The following is a 24,593-nucleotide window of genomic DNA, read 5'->3' as shown; positions in this document are numbered from 1 at the left end:
TTATCACATATTTGCTCAGCGATGTGGAGGATGTTTTTTTTTCAGTTTGCTTTGAAAAACTCAGTGCTTATGAATGCTGTATAGAACATGTCTGAACCTGCCTTGAGACCAGCATTATCCTGCACTCACTTCTCGTATGTGAAAGGTTTTACAGCTCTATTATAGTGTCGGTTGTCATGCATTACGGTTTGCAACAGTTAATAGATGTGCTTGCACACATTATCAACTCTAAGACAAAGTAGCTCACACAAACAGCTCTCCCCTGCTGAGGGCCTCCATCAAAATCAAGCATCCTTTAAACCTCATCCTTTCTGTCTGTGTTCTTAGTGGATTACCTGCTTAATTCTTGTCTTTCACAGTAACCACCACACTATCCCCGGGCTCTGGTCATGCCAGAAGATGCAACGACACGGAGAAGGCCTACTGTGTGAATGGCGGCGACTGTTACTTCATACATGGTATAAATCAGCTTTCGTGCAAGTGAGTAACCTCTCCCCAATTTTTCACTTTCAGAAGGGTACATATTTTTCGCCAATTTGGGTACGAGGACTTTATTTGTGCAGGTCCTTTCATCCTCCCACACGTAAACGGATAGCATGCTTGGACTAGTTATGTCAATTTGGTGCTTTAAGCCTGTTTTAACAACTATAAGCAAATTGTTCATTCCCTTCTCTCCTCTCTCTCTCTCTCTCTCTCTCTCTCTCTCTTCTCTCCTCTCCTCTCTCTCTCCATCCTGACTGCTGTTTTATTTTCTTTCTTCCAGATGACTGTGTTATTTTCTTTTTTCTTCCTTCCTTCCTTCCTTCTTTCTTTCTTTCTTTCTTTCTTTCTTTCTTTCTTCATTTCCTTTAATCATGTCTTTTTCCTTCTTTCTTATCTGAACTTCTTGCTCTTCTTCTTTCATTCCAGCTGACTCTCTTCCTTTGAACTCTGCTCTGCCCCTCTCACTGTCTTGCTTTAATTAAAGACACTAATGGGAACACTTACAAATGAGCTACTGAAACTGCTGGAGTCCAATTGGATTCATTTGATCTGAAATATAACCCAACGATGAGTTTTTCTGGAACATTCTTTTTCGTTATTTGTCCTGCTCTTCTCCAACTCCTCCGTGCCTCCTCTCCCACTCTCCTCTCTGGGGCCAGTGCAGGTCAGATCACAGATCACTGGTGCAGATGTGCCCCCCCCCCCCTCCCCCCAGCTCAGCTGTGAGACTCAAGCAGTAGAGCTGGGACTTCTGACCCAAGCTGACGGCCCATATTTAGGGGGATTGGAGGTGGACGTGCGTCCATGTCTCTCTAATGCCATGTCATGCTGGTTTAGTCCTGCAACAAATATTTATGATAGTGCGCGGCCTCCCACAAGGCTAATAGGATCGTTGTTTACATCTGGTTTCCACTGAAAAAGGGCGCCCGTTTACATGGTCGCTTTTAAATCAAGTATGATGCGGGACATTTTGTTTTGAGGAGAGAAAAAACATTTTCCCCGCGATAACAAAAACAATCCACTCCGGGCCGTGAAATCAAGTGGCGTCCAGGGCAAATGCATCAAACACAGGTCCAGAAGTTCGCAGATCACCAGGGCTGCATGTGTGAATGTGCGCCGTAGAACAGGTGCACACACTGTATTTGTCTGCTTGTTTATGCCTCCGTGCCTCACCAACTGAAATCTTTTATAACATTTCACAACGGTTAAGTTAGCGTCAACCCCAGCTGCAAAACCAGTCCGGAGGTAGTGTCTGTGTAGGTGTGTGTGTATGTAGGTGTGTGTGTAGGTGTTTGTGTGTGTGTGTGTGTGTGTGTGTGTGTGTGTGTGTGTGTGTGTGTGTTTAGGTGTTTGTGTGTGTGTGTGTGTGTGTGTGTGTGTGTGTAGGTGTGTGTGTAGGTGTTTGTGTGTGCGTGTGGTGTAGGTGTGTGTGTGTGTGTGTGTGTAGTGTGTGTGTGTGTGCGTGTAGGTGTGTGTGTGTGTGTGTTTAGGTGTTTGTGTGTGCGTTTAGGTGTGTGTGTGTGTAGGTGTGTGTGTGTGTGTGTGTAATGTGTAGGTGTGTGTGTGTGTGTGTGTGTGTGTGTGTGTGTGTGTGTGTGTGTGTGTGTGTGTGTGTGTGTGTGTGTGTGTGTGTGTGTGTGTGTAATGTTTTAAAATTATTTGTTTGTGTGCGTTTAGGTGTTTATGTGTGTGTGTGTGTGTGTGGTGTGTGTGTGTGTGTGTGTGTGTGTGTAGGTGTTTGTGTGTGTGTGGGTGTTTGTGTGTGTGTGTGTAGGTGTGTGTGTGTGTAGGTGTTTGTGTGTGCGTGTGTGTAGGTGTGTGTGTGTGTGTGTGTGTGTTAGGTGTGTGTGTGTGTGTGTAGGTGTGTGTGTGTGTGTGTTTAGGTGTTTGTGTGTGCGTTTAGGTGTTTGTGTGTGTGTATAGGTGTGTGTGTGTGTGTGTGTGTGTGTAGGGGTGTGTGTGTGTGTGTGTGTAGGGGTGTGTGTAGGTGTGTGTGTGTGTGTGTATGTGTGTGTGCATGTAGGTGTGTGTGTGTGTGTGTGTGTGTGTGTGTGTGTGTGTGTGTGTGTGTGTGTGTGTGTGTGTGTTTAGGTGTTTGTGTGTGCGTTTAGGTGTTTGTGTGTGTGTGTGTGTGTGTAGGTGTGTGTGTGTGTGTGTGTGTGTGTAGGTGTTTGTGTGTGTGTGTGTAGGTGTTTGTGTAGGGGTGTGTGTGTGTGTGTGTGTGTGGGGGTGTGTGTAGGTGTTTGTGTGTGTATGTATGTGTGTGTGTGTGTGTGTGTGTGTGTGTGTGTGTGGGTGTGTGTGTGTGTGTGTGTGTGTGTGTGTGTGTGTGTGTGTGTGTAGGGGTGTGTGTGTGTGTGTGTTCTCTGGCCCTGGGGATAGTGCTTGGGCAGCAAGCAGTGAGGACATGGCTGCAACAGCCATTCAATAAGCTGTGTACAAATTGGAGGGAGCAATAACTCAATTGCTGCAGCTAATTCACTCACAGGCGAGGCACAGGTCCAGAAAAGTCAGATAATGCAGTCAAGGCCTGCAGGGAATTGTTGCCCCAAAGCGATCTCATTCAATATAGGCCAGGCTTCTAGGGACATTACTCACCCATTGAACAAGTCCGCCGGACAGCGAGGCCCATATTTATGCCCAGGTCTTTCACTTTGGAATATAAAGGGAGCGAGGGGTATATATGGACACACACAGGGTAAAAGAGAGTGCATAACAAACAACCTTGGGAATCATTATGTGGATCTGAGGCTGGATGCATGTGTGGCTTGCCGGGACATGGTATAGAGACTCAGTGGCGTTTGCAGCATTGGGATCAGACAGTGATACATGGCCTTTAAGTCAATGGCCAGCCATAAGGGATTGATCCTTTCAGATTGTGGAATGTAATGGATTTTATATTATTCTGCTCCATTGGTTTTTAATATCTATAGTGCTCTGAAATATGTACGAATAAAGATTATAGTATCAGGTCAAGAGGGCTTTGCCCCTATATCTCAGGAAGGCGTTGTGCTGGTAGTTTAAGATTTCATGGCTCTCTTTTGTTATGAAGATTCTGCTGTGGATGTTTTGCTTTGGGTTTAAATGAACACAGACAAAGCATGTGGATCTGTGTTTCATCTTAACTCTTTCAAAATCGCATCTCTTCAACTCTGATGAAATTGTTTTTGTATTTATGAATCTCCATGTGCGTTTTCTTCCCTATGAATGAAGGCCTTTCTTTTTTTCCTTAAAGGCAAAAAGAAACGGCAAAAAGAAAAAAAAAAAAGTCAAGGTCCGATGTGCCTGCATAATTGTGAAATGTTCAGTAGACAGATCGTCTTGTTCAGTGGGGTTTTGATTATTTCCTCAAGATGTTACCGAGCTCACGGCCAGTCGTCCTGGTCCCTGGACTATTGAAAGTATCACTCACGGAGGAGAGCATGGCTCTGGATACTGTTGTGCTCTGGGGATAGAGACACTTCCCATATTCATATGAATCACATGATGGCCTCTGCTTGATGCACACATTGACTGTGTGTGTGTGTGTGTGTGTGTGTGTGTGTGTGTGTGTGTGTGTGTGTGTGTGTGTGTGTGTGTGTGTGTGTGTGTGTGTGTGTAGAAGTTAGATCCATGGACTTTGTAACCGCTGGATAGCTGTGTGTGTGTGTGTGTGTGTGTGTAGGTGTTTGTGTGTGTGTAGGTGTGTATGTGTGTGTGTGTGTGTGTATGTGTGTGTAGGTGTGTTTGTGTGTAGAAGTTAGATCCATGGACTTTGTAACAGCTGGATAGCTGATACAGGAAGACAGAGCAAGAGATTAGGCTTAGTTTATGGAGTCAACAGATGCACTTCTGAACTTGGCCAAATACCATGAAAAGTTTATGCAATAGCATCACACACGCATATTGATAGAGTGAGAATCCTGCACAACAACCAGAACAACCATCCTCTCTGAGTAGACACTGTCTGTGTATAAATGCAGATTATTTTACATATTTTGATATTATTATTATATTTTTGCTGTTTTCCACTGCAGTAGGTTGTGTCTGTGTAAATGTAGCGTGCCTCTGACTGAGACACACACACACACACACACACACACACACACACACGTGTGCCCACATGTTGAGCCGCTCCTCTGGCACTCCCCGCCCCAGCAGGATAATATTATTTCCGCGACCCCTGACCCCATCCCCAGCGTACCTGTTACTCGAAGCATGTCTGCGCGCCGCATCCAGCGAGGAGAGAGTAACACTATCCTCAGCAGAGCCCGAGCCCAGCCCTCCTTATTTACCACCCATACCGTCCACTCGGGGCCAGCCAGCATGACACAGAGAGCCCCAGAAGAATGTGTGTGTGTGTGTGTGTGTGTGTGTGTGTGTGTGTGTGTGTGTGTGTGGGTGTGTGTGTTTGCGCGTGTGTGTGTGTGTTTGTCTGTGCACGTGTATGAATGTCTGTGTGTGTGTGTGTGTGTGTGTGTGTGTGTGTGTGTGTGTGTGTGTGTGTGTGTGTGTTAGCATGTTTTAGCCTGGTGTAACAGAGTGGGAGGGAGATGGATGGGGGTGGGGAAGCAGAGTGAGGAATTTCAGAAGAATTTTTGACCTAAGAAACGGCACTGCATTTTTTTTGTCCTCAGCAATGGCATATACGGGCTAATTAACTGGCACAAAATATAATTTTGCGTCATTAAATGTAACAGTGTTCGGTGGGTGTCACTGGATTTGATGGATGTCATCGAAGTGTAATTGAATTAATTGTCTAATTTATACCGTACAACACTGAAACATGACAGGTTTTTGGCCTGGTCTTTGTGTGCATTTATTTCCATGTGTGTGTGTGTTTGTGTGAGACTAAGTGAGTGAATGAGTGAGTGCGTGTGTATGTATATTTCTGACACCGTTCTTCCACAGCAAACTGAGGCCACCACCTTTTGTCCAGAGAGGAAGTGGACGGCCATCCTAATCTCAGCGTGTTTGTCGCCCCGCTGCTCTCCTGCTTTCTTGTCATCACGTTGTGTCCTTGTGCTCCCCCTTTCCCAGATGTCCGGACGGATACTTCGGCCCGCGCTGCTTGCAGACCGAGCCCCTGCGGCTTCACATGCCCAATCCCAATCCACACAAAAGTATGTTTTCCCGTGCGAGTAGCAGCCATACTTGGCGGTCACTGGGTCTCGCTGTCCTCTCCTGGCCTCCTGTTCCCTCCAGCTTTCCCCATGGTGACCCCAGTGGGACCGCTCTGCTACTGCTACCCATGGTTGCTCCGATGTTCTAACTTGGTGTTTTCTCTCTCTCTCTCTCTCTCTCTCTCTCTCTCTCTCTCTCTCTTTCTCTCACTCTCTCTCTCCCTGTCTCTGCTTTTCTTCCCTCCTGTCTCCCTTCACCTGCTTCTTTTCCACTGCTCCCCTCCTTTCCCACTCTCTCTCTCTCTCTCTCTCTCTTTTGGTCTCTTCCTCTTCTCTTGACCCCACTCTTCCCTCTTCCTGTCCTCCCTGTCCTTTTCTCCCTGTGGTTTTGTTTCCTTCCATCAGGTGTCCAAATGACTTTACTGGTGACCGCTGTCAAACCTACGTTATGGCCAGTTTCTACCGTATGTCCAGTCCTTCCTCTGTCTGTCTGTCTGTCTGTCTGTCTGTCTGTCAGTGTTGCATGGTGAACACGGCATGAGCTCCTTGAGTCTTAGATTGTTGCTTCTGTTTCGCTTTTAGCTCATAGAAGTGTACCTGTGTCTCACAATGAAATGGTAGCTTCATGCATCATTGTCAGTTTTTATGTTTGTTTATGAAGCTGCAGTATTGTGTAGTGCTTGTATAGAATTTCATCATTACACTTTTAACCAACAGTAAGTGGTACATGTTACCCATAAAGAGTTCTGTAACTGCATGTAGTGTTTTCAAAATGGACTTCTAACCGGATTATGGTGAATATTCAGTTGCGTCGGATGGATGTGTACAGTGCAGGATGAGAGAAACTTGCTGCTAGATAACTGCATCATAGTCGAATGATACATTTGTTTGTCAACAGGAAACAGCTAACAGCAATGCCATATCATACAGTCAGAAGAATTAAATAAAATCTGATTACATTTCGACTTCATTAAATTAAAGTTTAAAAATGGCCATATTGAACATTTATTTGAAACAAGGTTGTAAGGCCAAAAGGGTTCGAGGCACTCAGCTTGTGCGTATCACAGCGAAAAAAAACAAGACTTTGTTTACGGCTGCTTATTTACTAGCTGATTATGGAAGCCTGAGTGTCTCATTGGGCACTTAAGAGATGGCTACGTCACATTCACAACAGCAGCAGTCGGGGATTTTCCTTGCGTAAACACTCACGATGGGGAAAGAGTCATTATGGAAATGGCTGTAATGTTTTTTTGCACATTTTTATTTTCTCTAAACAAACATTACCGACTGACCACAGTAGCAGTTTGTTGTAAGAGATTACTAGAAACTATAAACCTTTCTATTAACCACCCACACCAGCCCTGGATGCTTCAGGGTAACCGAAAAACATTTGATCGAGTGCATAACTCCAACTCCTAATAACCTCAGGTAGGCTCATTATATACTGAAGCGTCCTAAAATTCCTTTTCCTCTCCAAGTAAATGGCAACATTTAAAACACGTAGAGGCACATTCAAAGACCAGGGACGGGGCTGTCTGACTCGGAGGAATCTTACTCAGAATTGATTTACTACGCAAAGAAAATGATCAAGTATAGAGCCAAGTTTCAAAAAAAAAAAAGAGAGACCTGAACACTGCGCGCGCACACACACACACACACACACACACACGCACGGAAACAGCATGTTTACAGTTTAATTTGACTCCAGGCTCCAATATCATGTCATGTTACATCATGTCAGCTGAAATGTTTTTTGAGTATTATTAAATATTTTCTCTCCCTCTCACTAAATAAGTACATACACAAAAAATGATTAAAACAGACTGTAGGAGCAGTTAACAAATTAACCAACCAATGAGAATACAGTAAAGAATACACAGTTTGAGCTGTCTAACCCTAACCATAATAAACCCTAATCATACCTGCTTGGATTTAGATAACATAGTTTGTGAAATCTACTGCTCAGGGTTTATAGACAACATGTTAACACTGGTAGTGATGGCAAGTTAAATGTACAATAAAAAAAATTAAAACCCACAATGATCCAGAGTTTACCAAACCCTCAATCATAATTATAGTTCATGACGGTGGAGTGTTCTTTGACATTTTCAGTTTTGCGTGACTATAGAGGAGACAAAGTTAGGATGGGGGGAACTTGTCGGTGCACGTTGACACAAGAGTAGGACTGAGAATGAGCCCTTGACAACAGCTAAAACAATAAAAAATACAAAAATAAGGAAGGTAGACCTTCCTCTCTGACAATGGAAGACTACATAGTGCAATAAATCTTGCCCAGTCAATAGAGGACTGTAATTCAGCCCTCCAGGTTAATCGGGATTAGGAAAGAATATGCCCAACACTTGATACAAAGTAAACTATCAACAGTGAATAGATTGAATACAGTAGGTCTACTTCCTGAAATGGCTTAAACTGGTAAAATGTGCCACCATATCCAAATATAAGATGATTGGCAGCCAAAAATGTCCTCCATTTTGGAACTTTTCTGATTGATCAATATGACTGCTTCTATTTTAGTGGCTACTGTTACAATGTAAAGACTGTCATCTTAAGTAGGCCTGTTAAAAAAAATGGCTTCCAGTAGCTTTGAACCAAATGCCCTTGAACCTGTCTTTTGCCCTGTGCACTTGTAAAGGACAGTAGGAGAGACATGCGGCCTGGAAATGGAAATGTATTGAGACACGGCCAAATGTACAGACATCTGTATGGCTTCTGCTCCTTAACCAAGCTATGGCTGCTGGATGCCCGTTGTCATGGCAACGACTGCGATTCGCCGCAGCATAGGTTCTGTATGTGAGCCGTTCGTCAGGAGAGAAGCTCGGCTAGCAGGGTGGAGCTTTGTCCGCACGTCTCTCTCCAGACGCAGAGCTTCTCTCGCCACAGCTGGGGGGGGGGAAATGTAAGCTGCTTTCTCCCAAGCCGTCTTCAGCAGGACAGGGACATTAGCATGTTAATCCTTTGCGTATGAATTCTACAGTGCAACAGGGCTGAAATCAATATCAGTATCAGCACAGCCTTGCATTATTGACGTGCTGGGAACATTCTCAGCATTATGCTGATGTTCATTTCACCATTTTATCACTCTCATTACCAGGGATTCACAATATTGTTAAGTGTTACTGTATGCATCAAAATGCTAAACACAGTTATATTCAAAACACTCAAATGAAAATAAATGACCATCTGTCTGCTGATTTATAAAGGCCATCACAAATGAGATACAGAGGGACTACACTACACTGCACCTCAATGAATGAGTTGTCCATTTTGAATGTCCATAACTCAACTTACTAAGGAAATGAAAAAATGCACTCTTAACATTACAATAATGAAAGTAAAAGAATATCTGACTAACCCAGCTAAACCATATATAAGTGTCTCTATGGAATGGATACAGAGTGTATATCGGTAGTTGCATGAGCATTTGATTTTCATGATGCAATGGTTCATTAATTGTATTGGAAAGGTAATGTGGAGACCTATGGTGATAGTGGGGTAGACTGCATGCTTGCCTCTGTCCTGTGTGCTTTTGCCTTGGATTTATAATGCGTAAATCTGAAGGGCATCTAATGTCCTCTGTCTGTTACTAACTTATCTGTCTAATGTCGCTCTAACATCTCACAACACGGTTCACATGATGCTTAGATATTTGTGTTGTGTATGTTATTTAAAAGCTCTCCTAAACTGTTCTCTGTTCTCTTCTCTCTCTCTCTTGTTTTTTTTCTCTTGTGTCAACATTCTGCAATTGCAGAGTCTCTTGGGATTGAATTTATGGGTATGGACCAATCCTTCATTTTGATTGCAAGATTAACTAGAGCTGTGTAGATCTTCTACCATTTGTCATGCTCCCATTTCCTTCTGTGAGGTGGACTCTAAAGCAAATGGACTAATTGATTAACCAATCAATCTATCAATCAGCCGGGCCCTTGAGTAGAGGAGGTCCTCCCTCCAGTGTCAGCATGTAAGTCGTCTTTATCACAGAACTCATCCCTCAGGAAGCAGGATAGACATTAGATATGGTGGATTTTAGAGGCCATGCTTTCTTATTGGCTTAAGATGTTAGTGAATTATAACATTTATAACATTGGTGTTGGTGATGACATCACCACAGATGTTTTGAATTTGTGTAAACTCGAATTTAGTGTTCAGTGTTCTCCAACAACTCAAGGGCAGATTTCATATGTTGCAACATAGGCCTACCAGATGTTTTATTTGCCTATCGTTGACACGTTCGCCCATTAAAGCAGAAATTCCGAACTACAAATTGGCTGCGGAAAGATGATGGTTGCGTGCTGGCGGTACAGTTTTGATTCACTGAATTTTCTCTGTGTGGCTCTTGCTTTGCGGGGGTGATCGTGATCTGCGCAAGCCGCTGCGGCTTTGAGCGTGGCCGCTGTTTACAACGGCGTAAACACCACAAGTGTACATTTTGTTTGTGTATGTCCTCAAGTGCTGTTGGCAGTGACAACAGCGTAATCACCAACACACCTCGCAAGTTTCTCAGGAGTCGGCTCACCCCTTTAATCAACGTAGCTCACACACTCGCTCACACATTCCTATGTCATTTAGGGACTTGAAAGAACTGTAATGTTTTGTCAGGATTGCTCTCTAAATTCCCCACTAAAACTACACTACCTTGGTGGCAATATTGCCTGAAGTAACAAATTAGTAGAGTTTTGTTTACTATGTAGAGTTGATCAATATTGTTCTAGTACAATGCAGTTTTTAGTAAATCTTTTGCAAGGGGGATGAGTTCTGCAAAGAAGACCTGACCTAACTCCAGTCCTCTCCGAGAGGCTTTAGAGATTGCCTTTGAAATTGCTTTGTCATCTCCTCCTCCTTGCCTACCGTCCTCTTTACCCGCTTTGCTAGTCGACTATCCCCATCATGCTATAACATCTCGTTCTGGTCATGAAACTCCTTACCCTCTTCTTGTGTTGTTCATGTACATGTCACTTTCTTTGCCTCCTCTTCTTCTTTTCTTCATGATCATCCCATTTTTTGAATGTTCTCCCATCATCGAAATACCTTGTAATGCCATTTCTGTATGCTTCATCAAAAAATTATTCTTTATTCAAAGTTTTGATTTTAGCTATTGCATTTCAGTTATAGTGGTTTGCCAATGCTAGAGCATGCTAGATTATCTGTTTTGAAAAACATATTGAATGTCTGTGTGTGCTCCTTATATATAAAAGGCCCACCCTTCTCACGATAGCTTGCCATATACTTCTCATATGGGGGTTTCTCTACATGATCCTAGACTCAAGCAGGTGTTGGTAGTCCATAGTCCCTCCATACTGTCTATACTCCATTCAAGCCAATGTATTACCTCAGATCAATTTATTATAATGAAAAGCTTGTACTATAGCCGCATTGCCAATTCACCCTTTGTTAGATTTCCAGTAGATGTCCATAAAAATGAAAACCAGCTGAAGAAACTGGCGTTCAGAACTAGAGCCCTGACCCATTGGTGCAGGTGTATCCACAGCCACCATGGGTGTTCTGCCATCAGCCCAGAAAGTTGTGTTGGTCTCGATCCAGTTCAGTGTCTCACGAGAAATACCTTTTCGAGACAGCCTCCAGGCTTGACCGTGTTCCCTGAAACGCAACAGCAAGGCTTAAATGAGGGTGGACAAGTAGTCACCAATGTAGTCAGGACGGACAAGCTTGTCAGGGAGAGAAAATGCAGCTCTGTGGAGCCAGCTGAGGGAGTCAGGCAGAAAGAGAGGCCAGGCCGTGTGCTTTGCCAGGCAGCCTCTCACATCGCTCTTCCCCATCTGTGCGTGTGCAGAGGCAGAGGAGCTTTATCAGAAGAGAGTCCTGACAATCACCGGGATCTGTGTGGCTCTGCTGGTGGTGGGCATCGTCTGTGTCGTCGCCTACTGCAAAACCAAGTAAGTCAACACACATACTACATTCCTATCCCTATTTTCAAAATAAAAATACTATAGAATCCACAGGGTGTTTTTTTTTATAGATTCATAAATCATATTTTTACATCAATATATTAAATCTCCATGTATATAAGCAGACATTGTAACTGGCCAAAAATATTTAGATGTTTCCATACATTCTGTACTAACCTGTATGTATGACCTGATTGTCATGTTGTTGCCATGTTGTTGAATGGAAAGACATCTTTGCTGTTGTGTCTGTTGAAATGACGGAAGCCTCACTATAGTCTGCCCCCCAGGAAACAGAAGAAGAAGATGCACAATCACCTGCGGCAGAACATGTGTGTGGATCACCCCAACCGCAATCTGGCCAACGGACCCAATCACCCCGGCCCAGGCCCAGAGGAGATACCTATGGTCGATGTGAGTTTGATGACCACTTTGGTGCACTGCCAGTGCCAAAGGGCCTCAGTGGCCATGAATCAGTATTTTCCCATCTTGTGCTTGACTCAAGGGCAAGGCTGACATGTTTTTTGTCCCTCTGTCTGTCTCCACAGTATATCTCCAAGAACGTCCCAGCCACAGAGCGTATCATTCAGCATGGAGCGGCAGTTTCGTTTCCAGGCAGCCGAGCGTCTTCCAGATCCCACAACTCGTCCACCCACGCCCATTCCTCCACTCAGAGGTGTGTCCCTGCTAGTGGAGTCACGCTAGTTTCGGAACCCCCGCACACCCCTACCCCAACCTGTCACACAACAATCAGGGTGGCATTTAATGAAAGCGTAACTGAGTACATAGCTGTGGCCATAGAAACTAAATAAGTGTTTTTCTCATTTAATGGTTGTGACTATAATTCTAGTAAACAAACCACAGGCTTGTTTTTTGCTCAGTCGCCCATAGGGCTGTTGTTGTAAGATCTATCAAATCACAGGCCATGAAACCCAACTGATTATGTTCCAGATACCAGCCTTACCTTATCACACACAGCTGGTCACAGCGGCCTGCCTCCATTCACCACCCACCGTGGTTATATCTCAGGTAACTTTCCCTTCAGGAGTTCCCTTTGGCCCCTGATGTGCGCCTCTCAGCTTGCCACTTCTAGGCCTCCTGTATTCATCCCTTTTGGCTTTTCACTGCACTCCTCCAGACCTTCTGCTTCCTTCCTCCGGGCTTTTGGGCTCTTTCAGGGCATTGGCTTCATTGGTTTCTCTGGGATGACTAGCTTATGTTATCCCACTAACATGACATTATGGGAACGTTTTTTCCTCTTTTCTTTACATGTCACTTTTATTATTTGTTTTCCCATGACCTCTCCTCTTCTCAGACGGTCTCATAGTTTCTCTCCTTCTCTCCCTCTCTCCCTCGTTCCTTGTTCCACCTGTCCTTCAGACACGAGGAGCGTACCTGGAGCCTGGAGCGGACGGACAGCATCATGTCGGACTCCCCGGGCATGATGTCGTCCTCAGTGGGGACCAGTAAATGCAGCAGCCCAGCGTGCATGGAGGCACGGGCTAGGCGGGCAGCCCACTGTGGCTACTCGGAGCCGCACCGGGGCAGCCTGCAGTACGGAGACTCCTTCGACTCCCTGGGGGACTCTCCACACAGTGACAGGTGGGAACGGCGCCCTCTAGCTGCAGCCCTGCACACACACGCTGTATCTTTTTTTCTGTTTCGAAGCTTTGCCAGCTATATACAATGCTAATTTCCACTTGTGGTCAGCACAGTCTCATTTATTTATTCATTTTGTCTAGACAGCTTGGATTTACTGCACCCTCTAAGCATTTTGGATGCTGGCTTAAGCATTTAAATGCTGTATGCAACAGTAAGCACTGAGGCACTTTGTCACAAATTATAGCTACAAACATATTCTAGAGAAGAGGTGAAGCCCATTGTGTAGTGGTTATGTGGTGCTGTGGTTTTTGTTTTTGAAGAACACCACAAGCTCTGAGCCATGGCGAGCAAAAAAAAAAAAAGTGGGACTCTATACCTCCTGGGCTTCATTAATTTAGCGAGAGCTGAACAACACATAATCTCATGGGGAATGCAGCTCTTGTGTGAGCCTAAGGGGCCTGGTGGGGTGGGGGTGGGGGTGGAGGGAAGGGGGCAGCGGCAGGTGGAGGCTCTGGCTCATCTCTGAACCTCAGTTCTCCAGCTGATTGAGCTGTTGCTGTGGATGTCACTGCCTGGTCTTGGTACACTAAACGGGAGATGAAAGATTTTTTTTTATTTTTTTTTTTTTAAAAACAAGGCTTTGGCCTGTGTCTGTGAAAACTCTAAAACGCATAGTTTACTGGCCACGCACACGGGCATATAATAAAAGTCATCGGAAGTCAGTCGCATCTGATTTAGGAGGAAGTCCCCCGAGAGAGCAGGAGGGAAATTATTGGCTTCCATGATGAAGTGTAGCCTGACATAAGCTAAGCTAACAGGGGAGTTTCTGTAAGTAGTACGCGGCACAGGCGCCCATCTGTTAGTGCGCCATAATTACAGTGTTACACTTGTCCATAGTGGACTGCTTCACAGTGGTCCCATTCATTACGGCAGTGCTCCAGTGATGTCGTTTGGCCATTGAGCCCTTCAGAGTGCTGTGTCCTAATGTGCTCACTGCAGCTCTGGAGGAGCCATACATCACCATGTGAGCAGACAGACTGAGGAGAGGGAGGCCCACTCACATCAATCAGCAAACACTGGAGGCAGGAGTCCTCATAATCTTAAGCATATGCGGTCATCGACTGGCAAATGTGCACCTCGATGTTAGGTGCTTGTTCCTATCACTGCCAACAATCACTTTGTTTTTCCTACACTGATGGAAGAATTTGAATTGAATTGTGATCGGGCCTAGTCCAAGACTAAATGCAAGCTTCAACAAAAATCTCCAGTTGATCTATGTACAGAAAACTGGCCGATAATGTTCATCCCAGGTTTCTTTTTTAAGAGCTAGAGACAATAAATGATACTGATCCCATATGGCTAATGCTGACTCATTTGCAGTATTTTGTCCATTGGTCAATGTGCACTGTCCCTATCAAAAGTGAGTTAATCAATTACAACTCTTGTTATTGGTTGTTATTATTATTATTCTTGTTATCTTGTTGTTGGGCAGCCGTGGCCTACTGGTTAGCACTTCGGACCTGTAACCGGAGGGTTGCCGGTTTGAACCCCGACCAGTAGGCACGACTGAAGTGCCCTTGAGCAAGGCACCTAACCTCTCACTGCTCCCCGAGCGTCGCTGTTGATGCAGGCAGCTCACTGCGCCGGGATTAGTGTGTGCTTCACCTCACTGTGGGCCAGATGTACGTACATTTGCGAACATAGCGTTATCAGCGTCATGGAGAAACCGCAGATAGCGAACGCTGTCAGACCCAAGTTTCCGTCGTATTTATCAATCGTTCAATCCATAGTGTAATCTGCGCCTTTCTCTGCCTTTCTCCGCCCATAAACGCAATTTACGAACGTCCACAACTGAATGGCAGAGCCTACATACAAGCACAGTTGAATGAAGTTAACGGATGACAACATTAAAAAGAATCAAACTTTAGCGATCGTGAAATAATGCCATACATGATAAGATGTCAACAAGCAGGGAGATCATGGAGATCAGTAGTTCTACTCAAACTACTTGTGCACGTAGGCTATGGAAGATTGGACAAATCTAGCAAGTAGGAAAGTTTAAGTGAATGACGTGAAAGTGAAAGTAAGACATTCGAAAAGCCAACGAAAGTTGAGGTTGCTTTTGATAGTACAAAGACTTACAAAACTGGTGCTCTAAGTCATAAAGCTGACTTTGACTTTGACTTTGACTCTAAATAGCGATTCTGTTGTCTTTGAAAGGTTCTCTTATTGACGCATTGAACTGCAATTTGGATTAACACCTGCTTTTACAAGGCGGAAGTATTTAGGCGCAGAATAGACGTGCGCTTTCAGGAAACTCCCACTTTTCCCCTGGATCCTCCCATGAATGCATATGCATGACACGAAAAACGCAATTTGCCACGTTCAGCTCCCGCGACAGGCAGTTTGCGCTTTTACATCATTGCGGCCTGTTTGTACATACCTCGCAATGATTTTACACGCATGTTGCGAAACAAATACGCCTGAAGTCGGCGCAAACGCATTAGTACATCTGGCCCTGAGTGTACACTGTGTGCTGTGTGTGTTTCACGGACTGGGATAAATGCAGAGACCAAATTTCCCTCACGGGATCAAAAAAAGTATATATACTTATATACTTATAAAGGTTGTGGGGATTTTGCTAATTTCTGACACAAATTTTTCTTCTTTCCTCATCAATCCATCTGTCCCCCTGACCACTGCGTGCAGGTATGTGTCCGCCTTGACCACGCCGGCCCGCCTGTCGCCCGTGGACTTCCATTACTCACTGCCCCCGCAGGTGCCTACCTTCCAGATCACCTCCCCTAACGCCAGCCACGCCATGTCCTTGCCCCCGGCCGCACACACCCCCTACCCGCTGGAGCTGGAGGACGAGGCGCCCCTATTGCTGCGCCGCTACCAGGTGCCCCTGCACGATGCCCAGCCGCGCCCGGGAGGCCCGGGCCACGACAGCTACCGGCAGCAGCGCCGCAGCGCCTACCTGAACGACAGCACGGGCAGCCTGCCGTCCAGCCCCTACCGGCCGGCAGGCGAGGACGACGAGTACGAGACCACGCAGGAGTACCTCTCCTCTCTGGAGCAACCAAAGAGAAGCAGCGGCGGCGGCGGCAGCGGAAGCAGACGCTGGCGGAGGTCCAGACTGAACGGCCACGTGTCGCCGCGGGGCTACGAGGAGGCCGCTGCGGCCGCGCGGGGCGGCCGCCTGTCGGACAGCGAGTCAGAGGAGGAGGAGGGCGAGAACACGCCCTTCCTCAGCATGCAGAACATGAACGCCGAGCCGGCCATCATCTACAGACCGGCCGACAGTCGGACTTCACACGCGTCGGGCCGGCACAGCGCTGCTCGTGGGAACGCCGCACAGACCAGACTCACGCACTCACGGTCCAAAGCGGACAATGTGCCCCACTAGAGCCAGTGAGAGGGGAATGGAAAAACAACCTATCAACAAGAAATCAATATACTATAGACCTGCACCTATAAGAAATATTTTTATTTTATATAACTGACAGATATTCTAAACAAATGAAATATTTATTTTCATTTTAGCAAAAGTTGTCTACTAGTTAACAGCAAAGACTTTTTTTATAGGGAAAACTCTATTTATATGTACATTTTGATTTACAGCATAAAAAAGACGTGCCAATTTTTTCACAACTTAAAAAATAGAGTAATATTGTGGTGCCTTTTGCTGTATGCCGATACCAGAGGGCCAGTGGAGTTTTTTGTAGCCTTTCTTATATGGACGCCTCATTTTTTATACACATTTATTCTTTTTGTTCTCTCTGTTTGGCCTCCTTCCTTTCTTTTTCAGGTTGTGTTCTCTTTTTTTTGGAGCAAACCCCCATCTGAACTGTGACATTGCCCCTGTCATCATTCATGCAATATAAAACACTCAAACATAAGGTGTATGTTTACATGAATATAATTCACATAAATGTTTATTATTATTATTATTATTATTATTATTATTATTATTATTATTATTATTATTATTATTAGCTTTTCAAACAGGAGTCCTGACAAATGCAAAGAGGGACTCTTTGACTTTCTTTTCTGAAAAATGAAGGGCAGGGTGCATGTTATATGTCTCTCCAAACATGTCGTCTTATCCCAACACCGCCCATGCTGTCCCCCTGGTGTCCAGTGCGAGGTGTGGGGAGCACTGAGGTCGGCCCTGGTGTCCAGTGCGAGGTGTGGGGAGCACTGAGGTCGCCCGCTGGGGCTCACGGCGTGAGCAGAGAGGGGGACGCTGGGTTGCGGGTGTGAGGATGGGTGGATGCCGCTGCTGCTGCTAGTGTGATGGGGTTTGACATGTGGTCAGCTGATATGCAGTTTATCAGCCCCCTCCCCTCCCCCCTCCAAGAAAACAAGCTTCTGGACATATGGGTGTCCTTTTACCTCAGAAGGATTTGTTTAATTTTGTTGTGGCTTTGGTAAAGTCAAGGCAAAGGAAGTTATATTTGACAGAAGGCCATGGTTGTATGGTAATTCACAAAACAATACAAAACAAAGAAAAAAAGAATTGAATGCATTCCACCAAACGCATCTCATGTTTCCCATGATCCTCCATGTGCCCTCATGTATCCCTCTGTTTCAGCAGCTCACATAGGGAACCAAACAGTGTCTCAGGAGCTTTCTGGCACGCCAACACACACAGACTGACACACACAGACACACACAGACACACACACACAGACTGACACATGCCCAAAGAGTCACTCACACACACACACACACACACACACACACACACATATACACCCTGCACTCTTGGAACCCTCCGCTCAAACACACACACACAGCTATCAAACCTAGAATCTCATTAGTCGTTAGAACAGGCCCTCTTCCTGTAAACTTTGTCCCGTTTCCCCCAGTGGGTTAAAGGGAGACAAAGACGCAACAGACGAAGGAAGTTCGTTCACACAATCAAGAGGACTCAATAAATAATTTGAGGGGTCAAGAAAAGCCAGAATATGCTGCCTTTATATTTAGCCTTGTCCGATGATGATTTCTAGAAAACACTTGTGCAGTGTTTATAAACTGTGATTTCCTGACATGTTTTTTTTTTTCCGTAGTGCATACCAAATGATGTTCATATATTATTATTATTATTATTATTATTATTATTATTTGCTTTGGCTTTGTGCACTGATTAATGTTATTTCACCTAGATTGTCTAAACTTCAAGCAACCTCACTTTTACTTCCAGTGGTAGATGAAATGAAAACAACTGGCAGACATGTCACTCCACTTTGTCTTTCACACATTTTTAAGTCAGATGGCCTCCAGCTATGAGAGAAAAAAAAACTTTATGCCATTATCCAGCCTCTTGTGTGGAAAAGACAAATGTGAATAAAGATGAACTATTTCAGTGACAAGAGTGTAATAATAGCCTACATTGGCATATTTTCAGTTAATGTGAGGGGAGGGAGCTGATGTTGAAAACTATCCAGTACATCAATGAAACAAATAAAAAAACAAAGTTATATGTTTAGAAGAAAAAGCAGCCATTTTGAAAGGTAGAGCTCCAATAGAGTACAGTTTTGTGACAAAACAGTGGCAACAGTGGCATACTTTAGTCTAGAAAGGGTTTCCACTCACAGCAATCCCACAATCCCTCTGTCCATCCCCCTTACATTGCATTTAGACTCTTATTTGTATATTTGAGAAATGCAAAAAAAGAAAGAGTGTGCTTCTCTAGTTAGTTTTAATGTGACCCCCCCTCCCCTGACCCAGCCCCAACTAGAATTTTGACAGTTATGTCCTGCCAGTTTCTTTTCGACTGTTCCTTTTTGGATTTCTTCCTCGCTTGAAACGTTTAACCCCACCCCCACCCCCCGACCCTGCATGTCCTTGTGGTCAAGGTTAGATGGGTGCATGGTAAAAGCAGCAGACATTTTTCCAGTCAGTGAAAGTGTGTTTCATTTAACATTCAGCAATAAAAAAGAACCCCACCCCTACCCCCCAACTCCCACTCCATGTCCATTCTTGGAATATGCTAGAGAAAAAAGAAGAAAATGCAAGATTGTCATAGATTGTAAATTAAAAAAAAAATTAAAAGAACCCATCTGTTCTTATGGCAAAATAAATCTTTATTCGTATAATTTTAAACAAATGTGGTCATATCTGTGCAAGGACACGCTATGTGTTAAAATATGTCCATTCAGATGGGCTGTCTGATATTGGAACAGCAGCAGGGTCTATAGAAAAGCACTTGTATGAATTGTTTGCCCTTGCCATTTGACCTGGTCACTGTGAGACGGTCAAGTCTGCAAATGTTGGAGAGAGCAATCACCACAGTTTCCATGAGTAAATCTCCATCTGGCCCAAGCATTGCAGGCTTAGATGTCAGCTTGACCATACCAGCACTATATACAACTGAGTACTATTAGCTCCCATTGCCTCCAAGATCTATCAGAGTGTCAGAGCATTGCATTTGATGTAAGACAAGACACAAAACCAAGAAGTTGAACTATTGCTCAGCACATCGATTTCCCTCTCTCTCCTCTGTTTGTGTGTGTGGATGTGTGTGTGTTTATGTGTGTGTTTGTGTTTGTGTGTGTGTGCTATAGTTTGACGGCATGGTAGACTGTGCAGAAATAAATGTGTAGGTGTAATAAAGTTTCAACATTCCGTGTGTGTGTGTGTGTAGTAGAGTCACACCCCATTGTGTACGGAGAAAGTTACTGTCAGAAACTATTTGTTCATTGTATATGTATTACATAACTCTAATTAGGATATTTTAGATTATGACATTGTCTATGTAATGGTTAGACACCTAAGCATTTACATAATGTGTGTGTGTGTGTGTGTGTGTGGGAGAGAGGGAGAGAGAAATAGATGTGTCCATGGGAGGTCATGTCGGTGTGTATTGGGGGCGATGTTTTTAAGAGCCGCCAAAGGGAGTTGTTAGTGTGCTTCACACATCCAGCTGCACGGGGCTGAGGCCTCGGTGTCAAGCAATTCCCCCTGACCTGGGAGACGTTTCCAAGACATTCATCTGGGTTCCATCACCACCAGACATATGTCTTTCCCCCGACGACCCTGATCAACTGTCCGTTTTTATGTGTTTTGTTCTTTCTGGTCAACGCTGACATGCTTAAACCTGAAACATATGCTTCACAATGTTTTAGTTTAGTTGCCAAACAAAAAGCTTGAACAAACCAGTCTATGACAGCTCTCCTACTTAACATAGATGGTGTGCATGCAACAACCTGCATGGGGTGTACTAGTTAATTACCTCAGGAGAGGTCTTTTACTTTTTACCTAGCCATGCAAATTGCAGTGAGATCCTACTGCTTCATAGAGTGAAACTTAGTAATAGTCATTGCAGTGTGGGAAGTGCTCCTTAGGGATATGTTTTCCAGTTATGTATGCAAATTGTCATTGTCTGGAGACAAACCTCTGACACTTACGGTTGGCTCAGTTCTGGTGCAAGGAGTACTAACGGATGTCTCCGATACAAAGCTTGTTTTCCATTTTTTAATCTGCATTAAAAAAGAGATTTAATACGACCTCGGAGTCATAGGAACTGTTTCCTTCTTTTTGCAAACTCACAACAACAGAATTGACAACAAATAAGATTTACTGAATGTGTACATTGCCAGTGGACCTTAGATTAGCCACCACAAAACAACATGGTTTGCATGTTTCCAATTACAAACACTTAGTTGCAGTCACATACTGTATTCTCACTCTCAAAGGCATTGTAAGCCTGCCAACACACTTTCAGTCATAGATTTTAAAATGTGATTGTTGATAATTAGTCTGATGTCATTTAAAAAAGAACTTCATTTTTTGAAAATACTGAATGGCTGGTTTGAGCAGTCTGTTGAGCGGCTAGTTGAGCGTGAAAAGGGAAGACAGCCCTTGTTCCCCTTCCTGAAAGGCGGCGAGATTGGTTATCCTCCTGAGGACCCTCACAGGCAGCATTTCAGTTGGAATTCATCAATTCACATCAATTTGGACATCTGATTCACGCTTTGTTGCAAGGTCACGCAAACTCTCACTGCTGACTTTGGGCAGGTTACTGTTTTGTTGATGAAAAAAAAGAAAAACATTCCTTAAAAGCAGAAAAATCAAACCCAAACTCAAAAGCTTGCACGCTAAGACACTTCACCTGAGGCCAAGCCTGTCATAAGATCTATAATGTATCTGTCTTTCTCCAGTCATGGGTGCAACATTGTAGCAAATATTTTTGTGCTGTCCAAAGTTTGAACAACCTGCAGAACATGGTGGAGGGTGCAGGACACGCACAGGCTGTTTGATTTGTTTTATGGGGCCTCTGTAGGTCGGTCCCGATTTCTTTACACAGCACAAACACACAAACTGAGGATTTCTGCCATTTGCACGACTCATAAATATAAACACATCCAACTGTTGTGAACCGTGTGACACGAGGAGTCTATGCCAAATCAATTCCTCAGCGAAAGGCAGCTCGTCCTGTGAGGATCACCACTCATTCTATACTCTACACTATACCTAACTAAACTAAAACACAGCATGTTGAGCAAGCCCCTAGAACCTATTCGGCATGCACGTTTAGCTCATATGGATTGGGCTATCTACCAATAGTAAATCAACACCCTGAAGACAGGCACCAGGCTACGCAGCTGTGTACTCCACTCCTCCAGCTGAAACACAGCTTTACGTGAGGTGCAAAAGCAGACACCAGCAAAATGTACTGACAGTACACTCTGCGTGCATGTGCATGTTCACCACATTCAGATCACTGATTGCAAACAGAAGGGAGGGAACCCACACATACACGCACTAAAGAGCAATTGTCCAGGCAAATCTAGTTTGTTTACATTCTAGACCATCTCAATAAAACTGCTTGTAACATCGAATGAGGCCAGATTTGCTAGGAGCATCAACCATCGCACCCATTCTAAGCACACACCTGCACTCTGCAAGCTGATTCCCAATCCTTCATTTACTTGTTGTTTCACAATATATTTTACCATAGAGAGTATTATCTCATGGGGAAGTGTGTAGTGTTGAAATAACCAGAGTGTGTAGTGCTTCAAAGTGAACAGTTTTTTTCCCTTGCATGGTCTGCACTGTGCAAACCAGGTGTGACCGTGAGACGAGAGATGGCTAACATGCACTTCAGAGACACACACAACAACTGCTGTAACCAGGCACGCTGCAGTTACTACTACAAGCACAGACACAACTCGTGATTGAACTGCACACCCTCATTAAAGTAACCTTACCACATGGGTAGAGCGACGACTTATGGGGAGAGCGACGTGACAGACCCAGCACTCTGTGGGGCAACAATGCGAAACGGCGCTCTAAGGCACTGGCAGAAGGACACCAGCATCTCCCACCCCAAAACTATTCCTCACGGAGACATTTGCCATGTGTACACCGTACAGCGACAGCACACATCCGCAGGAACACCTCAGTGTTTGTATATGTCTTTGTGTGGGGCGTGTTAGTCCGGATGGGTAGTGTTTGGGGCTGTCATGTCTACTATTGACCTTACAACCAGATAAGGCCCTTCCCATGCGTGCCTGCTCGGTCCTGCTCCTCCAGAGGACGGCGCCGCTTGATCAGCTCTGCACATCGACGCGTGCGTGATGCATGTTATAGTGGCGGCCTGGCGGGGGAGACGCAATCCCTCTCTGGCTGCTGGTGATGAATGTGTACTGGGGTTCTCTCCAGGTAGCCTGGCGTGCCGAGCAAGTGTGTGCATGTAACAAAGTCTGTCACTGATCTGGGCTGTCAAAATTATGAGGCAGCATGTCACACCTAACTATGATGTGCACATTGTGTAAAAAGAGAGTTTTGCTCTGTGGTCATCTGTTCCTGTCAGGCTGCATGGCGCAGATAATAAAAGAAGAGACAGTGTTTTGAAAGTTATGTGAAGGTACGTGTATGTGCCACTAGATGGCAATGTTTTAAGTTCAAACAAACCCTTCGAACACACATTAGAGAGACTACATTTCCACATGGCTAAATGTATCCAACCAATTATGTATTTCTATTGGTAGCCATTTGCTGTTGCATTAAGGACTGATTGAGGAGAAACTGTATAAAAATGGACCATATATGGGTAACATTGTGCATTGTTTAAAGAGTTGACTGAATGTGGCATTGAATTGGGCTTACCCTGATGAATCAATCATTTCTTGACTCTTACCATTAGACAATGCAGTGTTGATTAACTTAATACACATTGTAGACAGTAATGTTTTCCTCAGCAATACCTGATATGTTTTTGGAAGGGTTCAGAATATGACATCTATTGCCACCCACAGGAAGGTAATCAAAACAGTTAAATTATGAAAGAAGTTCCACAATTAATCAACAAACAGCCTGAACCAAATTTAAAAATCTTAACACATTTTTGCCAGTTGAAACCTATTCTGTGTTCTTTCAAATGACCAAAACAAAAACAGACAGTGAATGACCACCTGCTCAGGTGACATGGATTAAAGTTACAAAACTGAAAACCCTGGTTTTGTGTTCAGTTATCTGGTTCAAACTGTGGGCAGATCAAAGATTGGGAACTCAAAACTCACACACAACAGCATCCATTATGTAATAGGCCAATGCTAAATTCTAGCTGCATAATGGTGGAGAATTTGTTCTGGCATAGAGTTTGTGTTGGTTGGCAAAAGTGGTGTTACGTTTCCCTGCCAAAATACAATACACAATCACTCCAAGTCATCCCTTCATGACAGCATAATTTTAATGAAAAAATGCAAAGTCACTCAGTGAGCAAGTCTTAGGTGTCTCGTGTATGAATCAAAGCTGTGGGAGGACTTAGCTGGCCCACCTATGTTTTTGCATAGGTAAGCTTAGGATCTAGCTCATGGTATTAAGTTGGTGAATATATTATTTTATTTATTTATCCTTTGTTTAACCAGGAGGTCTCTTTTCTAAGTGAAGAAAAGCAGCACCTAGTTACAGGGAATAAACAACATAAAACAAATATAAATACACAGCCCAAATACGATGTAAAAAGAATAGGGGGGGGGAAATATCAAAAAGGCAGTCTAAAAGCATTCATTCAATGCAGGATTTAAAATCAGAGAGAATGAATGTCATTTTTTTAAAAAGTGTGCTCCAGGATGAAGGTGAGAAATGTTTTTCTTTGTTGTTAAATTAGATTTTTAGGTCTTGCATTTTGCCTACCAGTTAAATTAGGGCCCAAGACATTATACCATTAACATTATAAGACTGTCCAAGAATGTTTCTGTGAACATGCATTGATTCGACGTGAAGCAGTGTCTCAGTAACTTCCATCAGAAACAGAAAAAAAACACGGAGCACACATGCAAATAAAACATAAAAAACAAATGCAAAACAAAACCAGATGAATGATTACAAATACAGGTTCATTTGGTAAGTTCTAAATGAAATTCTACTGTAGATAAAAATAAAATTATGTAATAAGAAAATATGAAAAAAGATTGATCCCTTGAAAGATGGAAAAAAGATTTCATCAAACAGTTATTACCAACCTAATTGC

General features: G+C 44.0%; 1 protein-coding gene across 7 annotated transcripts in view; it reads left to right on the top strand.

The window, feature by feature from the left end:
* nrg2a (neuregulin 2a) overlaps positions 1-20,622 on the top strand; it is a 74,624-nt gene extending 54,002 nt beyond the window's left edge. For 2 of the 7 annotated variants that reach the window (XM_048270099.1, XM_048270147.1), the window contains exons 4-12: positions 360-480; positions 5,991-6,049; positions 9,355-9,378; positions 11,395-11,497; positions 11,785-11,920; positions 12,055-12,182; positions 12,458-12,535; positions 12,887-13,108; positions 15,818-20,622. In XM_048270099.1, coding sequence (XP_048126056.1) covers positions 360-480; positions 5,991-6,049; positions 9,355-9,378; positions 11,395-11,497; positions 11,785-11,920; positions 12,055-12,182; positions 12,458-12,535; positions 12,887-13,108; positions 15,818-16,517 — 1,571 coding nt within the window. In that variant the 3' untranslated portion in view covers positions 16,518-20,622. Of the gene's footprint in view, positions 1-359; positions 481-5,502; positions 5,586-5,990; positions 6,050-9,354; positions 9,379-11,394; positions 11,498-11,784; positions 11,921-12,054; positions 12,183-12,457; positions 12,536-12,886; positions 13,109-15,817 lie in introns of all 7 variants that reach the window. The other 5 variants (XM_048270115.1, XM_048270138.1, XM_048270131.1 and 2 more) reach the window with 5 other exon arrangements.
* Positions 20,623-24,593: the final 3,971 nt, after the last annotated feature.

This window comes from Alosa alosa, chromosome 2 (assembly GCF_017589495.1).
Source record: "Alosa alosa isolate M-15738 ecotype Scorff River chromosome 2, AALO_Geno_1.1, whole genome shotgun sequence".
In the NCBI taxonomy this organism is placed as follows: domain Eukaryota; kingdom Metazoa; phylum Chordata; class Actinopteri; order Clupeiformes; family Clupeidae; genus Alosa; species Alosa alosa.
This window is presented reverse-complemented; position numbering and strand designations above follow the sequence as displayed.